Here is a 6,456-nt window from a genome sequence, read left to right on the forward strand (position 1 = left end):
ACATTAATTAGATATAAAGTAAACAAACACATATATATATATGTAGTAATCTATTGATGAAAAGTACTATAAATATGTAATAAACCCTAATGGAAGGATATATAATTAATATATACAATTCATGATTTGATCTCTTAATTTGGGGATTTATTTGAGCGACAGGTCCGAATACTCGACCTTGTATTATTGTGCGATCGACATTAATATATAGAACAGCTAGAGATAGATAGAGCTTTTTCACGGCCCCCTTCTCATTATGAGCAAGCTGCATCATGGTATTAATTGCTCGATCCATACAAGGATTTATTAAATTGATACCTTTCATAGGCTCAAAGGATTATTGTCTTCTCCGTAGTGTTCTTCCCCTACGCACTTTTATAGTCTGGTCCAGTTCTTTTGCATGATAATTGCACGGCCCATATGTAATTAATAAGAGTAACGATATGAATTTAGAATTTGTAAAATTTATAATTAAAATTAAAAAATATATTATAGCATTTTTAATTAGTAAAAATTTCATCATTAATCCAATAAAGCCCATTCCCACGATGATACCACGTTAACAACCATCAACTAGGCCTATCACGTTAATAATCTGTAAAACTTGAATTTGTAAATTTATTTTCGGTGATATCCTAAAATATTTCTCATTATATAATTTATATCCCTTCCGGTCCCTCCAACTCGCCCCTCTCCTTCGAACCTCTCTCTTTTATCTCTGAACATCCGCCATGTATAATGTAAGGAAAAGAATTGTATTCTTGCTAACTTTCTTGGCCATTTCAGCCATTGTCTTAGCCCTACACTCCCACATAACCCATTTGAAGAAGAGCCCCAAAACCATAGATATCCCCCGCATACACCTCCACAAACACATCCAAGTTGCCCATTCAACATGCCAAGGTACACTCTACCCAGACCTATGCGTCTCAACCCTCTCTTCTTTCCCAGATCTCACCTCCAAATCTCTCCAACAGATCATCTCAGCCACTGTAAACCACACCATCTACGAGGTCAAAAGCTCCTCCTCCAACTGCACCGGCATCCGGAAGAAGCTCAAGAATCTCCTCGACCCCCTTGAAAAGAGAGCTCTCGACGACTGCCTTGAGCTCTTCGACAACACCATAGCCGAGCTTCGAACAACTATCTCCGACCTCTTCGCCATGAGGAAATCATCAGCCTCCAAGAATTACCATAACCTGCAAACACTGCTGAGCGCCGCAATGACCAACCAGTACACGTGCCTTGATGGGTTTGCTTATTGCAAAGGAAATGTGAGAGACGAAATCAAGAACAGCTTGTATAATATCTCTCACCACGTAAGTAACTCTCTGGCCATACTGAAGAAAGTCCCGGGGATTAACAGTTCCAAATCCGAGGTGTACCCCGAGTATGGAAAAATGAAAAATGGGTTCCCATCTTGGGTTGCGCGGAAAGATCGGAAACTGTTGCAATCTTCAGTGAATGAGACCAAATATGACTTGGTGGTGGCTACGGATGGCACTGGAAATTTCACAACTATCGGGGACGCAGTGGCTGCAGCCCCAAACTCGAGCACAACCAGGTTTGTACTGATAGATAGAGTAATATATAATTCTAGCTAATAATTTAAGATGTTGCTTTGTTGTTTTGTTTTTAACTTTTTGGTGCTGATCTCTACTTCGTACGTATTTCAATATCAATAATATATGAATGAGCGAACAATATAATTTGTTACGTAGGTTTGTGATATACATAAAGGCGGGTGCATATTTTGAGAATGTGGAGGTAGAGAGGAAGAAGACGAACTTGATGTTCATCGGAGATGGGATTGGAAAGACGATTGTGAAAGCGAGTAGGAATGTGGTGGATGGGTGGACTACATTCCGGTCAGCCACCGTAGGTGAGTTGTTTCATCAATACTTCAAGTTTATTTCTTTCTCTTTTTCTTTCTCTAGTACATGCATGCATTAAGAAAAGAATAATCCTAGTCTCACCGCTCCCTATAGTTGGCAATTTCTTTTATTTTTTATTTTTTATTTTTATTTCGTAATTAAGTAAATATTTTTTAATAATATTATAAAAAAAAATTAAAAAATACATTAAAAAAAACATCAAAATAAATAACGGTGGATCCAACGGTAGAAGCTACCGAAAGAAAACTTGAATTTAATTTTGTTTTTGACTGACTGAGCACCATATTTAACCGTTGGAGAAAGAAATGAGTCTCGAATGCATGTTTGACAAAGATATATAATCCTAAGATTCGAAAAAATCTAAAAAAGAAAACCCAAATCGATCTGACAGGAGTAGATGAAGACAAAATATTAAAATAATATTGATTTTGAAACAAAGAAAGTTGTTGTTTAAGGCAAGCATTTTCCTTTTGTTTGTCGGTCCGAGTAGCACGGTCCTTTTTTAATTTTTTTTATACTAATTCAAAAACGGACGGCACATTCACGGGGCCGGTTAAATGGTAGTCGGTCAGATCAAAGGCCATAATATATATGGTGGGACAAAGCCTATGGTGTATCATGCATTAATCAGAGTCTGATCAGACAAATATGAGTAGTATATATGAAATAATATGGTGGGACAATACTATTTAAATCGTATTAAAAAAGAGTACCGATTATTATTAAAAAGTTATTTTTAATCTTATATTTTTTTTATTTTATTTTTAAGATTATGCAGCGTTTCCATACTTTTTAATTGTAAATATCATTTCTCAATTGACACTTTCTAATTATTAAGAACTCATGAACTCATTATAAGTATGATTTGATTTAAAGTTGTTAACTATATATGAATAAATATTAAACTATAAATTAGTAAACAGAAAAAAAGAGGGTTATTTACTTCCACTCTCCACGTAAAGAAAAAATTTAAACAACTTCTTACTATTCACACAACCTCCACACACTATATTTTTTTAATTTTTATTTTTTTTATCAAATATTTAATATATGAATAATAAATAGAAGAATTGAATTAATTTTAAAAAAATAAACTTAAAAAAAATCTTCTAATTAATTAAAAGGCATATTTTATTTGAAAGATTTATCCCAATGTTTTAATTTACTTTATAGCTTTTTTTATAAAAAAAACAATACTAATAATTTTATCAACAAGTTTAATTATTATTACATTACCTATATATAATTTTATTGCAAAAAGTAATATAAAGATTTATATTTATTATTATAATAATTATAATACATCTTGATATTTTTGTACGTCGGTTTTTAAATAACCTTGACCAATGTTTTTAAATGGATCAACAATTTTTATTCGAAAAATTTTATTTATAAGTTGATGTATAACGTATTTTATAATAAAGGACGATCTATAACATAATTAAATTTAAAAAAAGGTAAATTTTTACGTATATATATTTTTGGACAAGTACAAAGAAATTAGGTTGGTTTATTTATTTTTAGAGATGAGATGAGTTGAGTTGAGATTAAAGTTAAAAAATTGTTATAATATTTTTTATTTAAAAATTTAAAAAAATTAAATTATATATTTTATTTTATTTTATATAAAGATTTAAAAAATTTAGAATAAAAAAATAAAATTAATATTTTCTGAAAACAATGGAGAACTATACGACAGATAGTGATGATTTTGAGTGATCCAGCTGTGTGATTACAAATCTATAAAGCCGTGCCCCGACCTGAACTTTCCACAAAGACAATTCATAATTCATACAAATCTATAAGCGGCTGTCGGGGGCTTGGGACCGCCATCTCCTGATGCCCATCGACTGTGTTCCTTGGATCCTTGATCAGCATGAGTTGCTCATTTTCATATTATATAATTGGATGCTTACACAAAAGTGCTTGCTTATGTTGATGTTGTTGTTGAGTTCTATAGCTATCTCTGACACTCTGTTGCTTTCTTGAACTTCTCAAAATATATGAAATTAGATAAGATTCACGTACGCAACACCTATCCAGATGATTTTACCTACTCTTCTTAATTGATTTAAAAAAAAAAAGCATATTGAAGTACAGAAACTATCTGCAGTATCACATGCCTGCCAAAGTTTTGAAATTTGTTTTGTAGCTCAGCTTTTGGTGCCCCGTAGTCTTGAAAAAGATAATAATAATAATAATAAATAATAAATAAAGGTTTATCCTAGGTTGGTATTTTAGCCTTCTGGGGAAAAATTATCTTCCCGTTCTTTTCAAACCTTCTCGTGCTTTGGTCTAAAATAAATATGTTTTTCGCCTATTTAGTCTCTGTTTGAATTTAAAAATATTTTATCTCATTTTATTTTATTATATAATTTTTTTTAATTTTTAAATAATAATAATATTAAAAACTAAAAAAATATATTTACAATCGTAAATTATACAATCGTCACGTAATTGATTTTAAATAATAAATAAAATATGAGACTTACATAAAAAAAATTAATTTTTTAATAGTAAACTTCATTTTTTTCAAAACGATTATACGATATTTACGCAATTCACGATTATATGTAGAATTACTCTAAAAATTAATATTCTAACAGTATTTTTTTCATCTTTCACTTAAAACCATCTCATTTCATCTCTAAATCCAAACAAGTTGATCTCAACTCATTTCATCTAATCATTACAACTTTTTTAAATTTTCACATAAAATATAATAAACAATTCAAATTTTTCTAGTTTTAAAATACTAATAATATTAAAAAATAATATTCTAACAATATTTTATTCAATTTTCACATTTCATCTCAATTCACTATCAAAAGCTCACCTTAACCAATCTCTCCTAAGACCTGTGTAGCATATGAAATACAAAATTTAAGGGATAAATACATGTTGCATGCACCTTTATATTATTAGATGCTCACACTCGACATAGTTTACCTTAAAATTAGTTAAGAGGCTTATGTAACATCACTTCTTTTTAACGGTTAAAATAAGAGTGTAATGTATAAGCTTTTTATAATATGTCAAATTAGATGTTTGGGATCGATGCAAAATTCTCAATAACATTATATAGAAAAAATTTATACATAAGTTTCACACTCATGTACACTACTTAAAAATATGTAAATTTATTATTTTATCTTCATGTTTTATGAAATATAAAACATGAAGATAAAATAATAAAATCATATATTTTTTAAGTGGTATACAGAATGTGAAACTTATGTATAGCGTAACTCTATTATATATAGGGCGCAATAAGCCTATGCAATATCCCCAACAAAAGGCATGTTTGCAACCTTTTGTTGGGTGTAACGCTACATAGCTTTAGCGTCATCTGATGCATGTATTAGTTGTGATATAAATTTCAGCTGTGGTGGGGGATGGATTCATAGCCAAGGGTATCACCTTTGAGAACTCAGCAGGGCCAAGCAAACACCAAGCCGTTGCTCTAAGGAGCAGTGCAGATCTTTCAGCATTCTACCAATGCAGCTTTGTTGCCTACCAAGACAGCCTCTACGTCCATTCCCTCAGACAGTTTTATCGCGACTGTGACATTTATGGAACAATCGACTTCATCTTTGGAAATGCAGCAGTAGTTTTCCAGAACTGCAACCTCTATGCTCGCAAACCAAACGAGAACCAAAGAAACATTTTCACTGCCCAAGGGAGGGAAGACCCTAACCAGAACACTGGGATCTCCATCTTAAACTGCAAAGTTACAGCTGCTTCGGATTTGATTCCGGTGAAGTCTTCCTTCGAAACTTACCTGGGTCGTCCATGGAAAGAGTATTCTAGGACGGTTTTTCTCGAGTCCTACATTGATGATTTGGTTGACCCGGCTGGATGGCTGGAATGGAATGGCACGTTTGCACTGAGCACACTGTATTATGGGGAGTATATGAACAGAGGTCCGGGCTCAAACACAAGCGCAAGGGTGACATGGCCTGGTTATAGGGTCATCAACAGCTCAACCGAGGCAAGCCAGTTTACAGTAGGAGCATTTTTGCAAGGAAATGAGTGGCTGAATTCTACTGTTATTCCATACTATCTCAATTTGAGTTAAGGTAGAGATATAATTAATGCCTCCTCTTAATTTGTATTATTGTCGATGTTGATAAGAAGCTAAGCATTCAGGTGATGGGTTTATGTGAAACCCCTTAATTTGAGTAAGATTCCAATGTTGAGCACTGTAGTGAACAAGGAAGGAATAAAGTTTCATGTATTCCATGGTAGTTGCATTTTTAACCCAACAGCATTATTACGAAGTTTGCATTGTTTATTTATTGCATGGATTGTTTGAGGGCTGATATGTTAGATTTATTATAAAATAAATCTAACATATCATTGTGAAATAAGTTTTGGAATATGAGCTTTGTATACAGTGGATCAGACCAACCGTTGTTCTATAGAACCTTAGAGGTGCTAACAGCCCAACGCACTAAGGTGCCGTTTGTATAGTAAGTGAACATAGGATGAGTTAAGATGAAAGTTGAAAATTGAATAAAATATTATTTTTTAATATTATTATTATTTTTAAATTTAAAAA

The 6,456-nt window shown here is 32.1% G+C and overlaps 1 protein-coding gene across 1 annotated transcript; it reads left to right on the forward strand.

Annotated features, from left to right (window-relative positions):
* Nucleotides 1-684: 684 nt before the first annotated feature.
* Nucleotides 685-6,153, forward strand: LOC108994228 (pectinesterase-like). Its single transcript, XM_018969360.2, has 3 exons — nucleotides 685-1,564; nucleotides 1,722-1,882; nucleotides 5,279-6,153. The coding sequence occupies exons 1-3, from the start codon at nucleotides 732-734 to the stop codon at nucleotides 5,971-5,973; spliced, it is 1,689 nt and encodes a 562-aa protein (XP_018824905.2). The 5' UTR covers nucleotides 685-731; the 3' UTR covers nucleotides 5,974-6,153.
* Nucleotides 6,154-6,456: the final 303 nt, after the last annotated feature.

The sequence above is a fragment of the Juglans regia genome, chromosome 11, assembly GCF_001411555.2.
Source record: "Juglans regia cultivar Chandler chromosome 11, Walnut 2.0, whole genome shotgun sequence".
Taxonomy (NCBI): domain Eukaryota; kingdom Viridiplantae; phylum Streptophyta; class Magnoliopsida; order Fagales; family Juglandaceae; genus Juglans; species Juglans regia.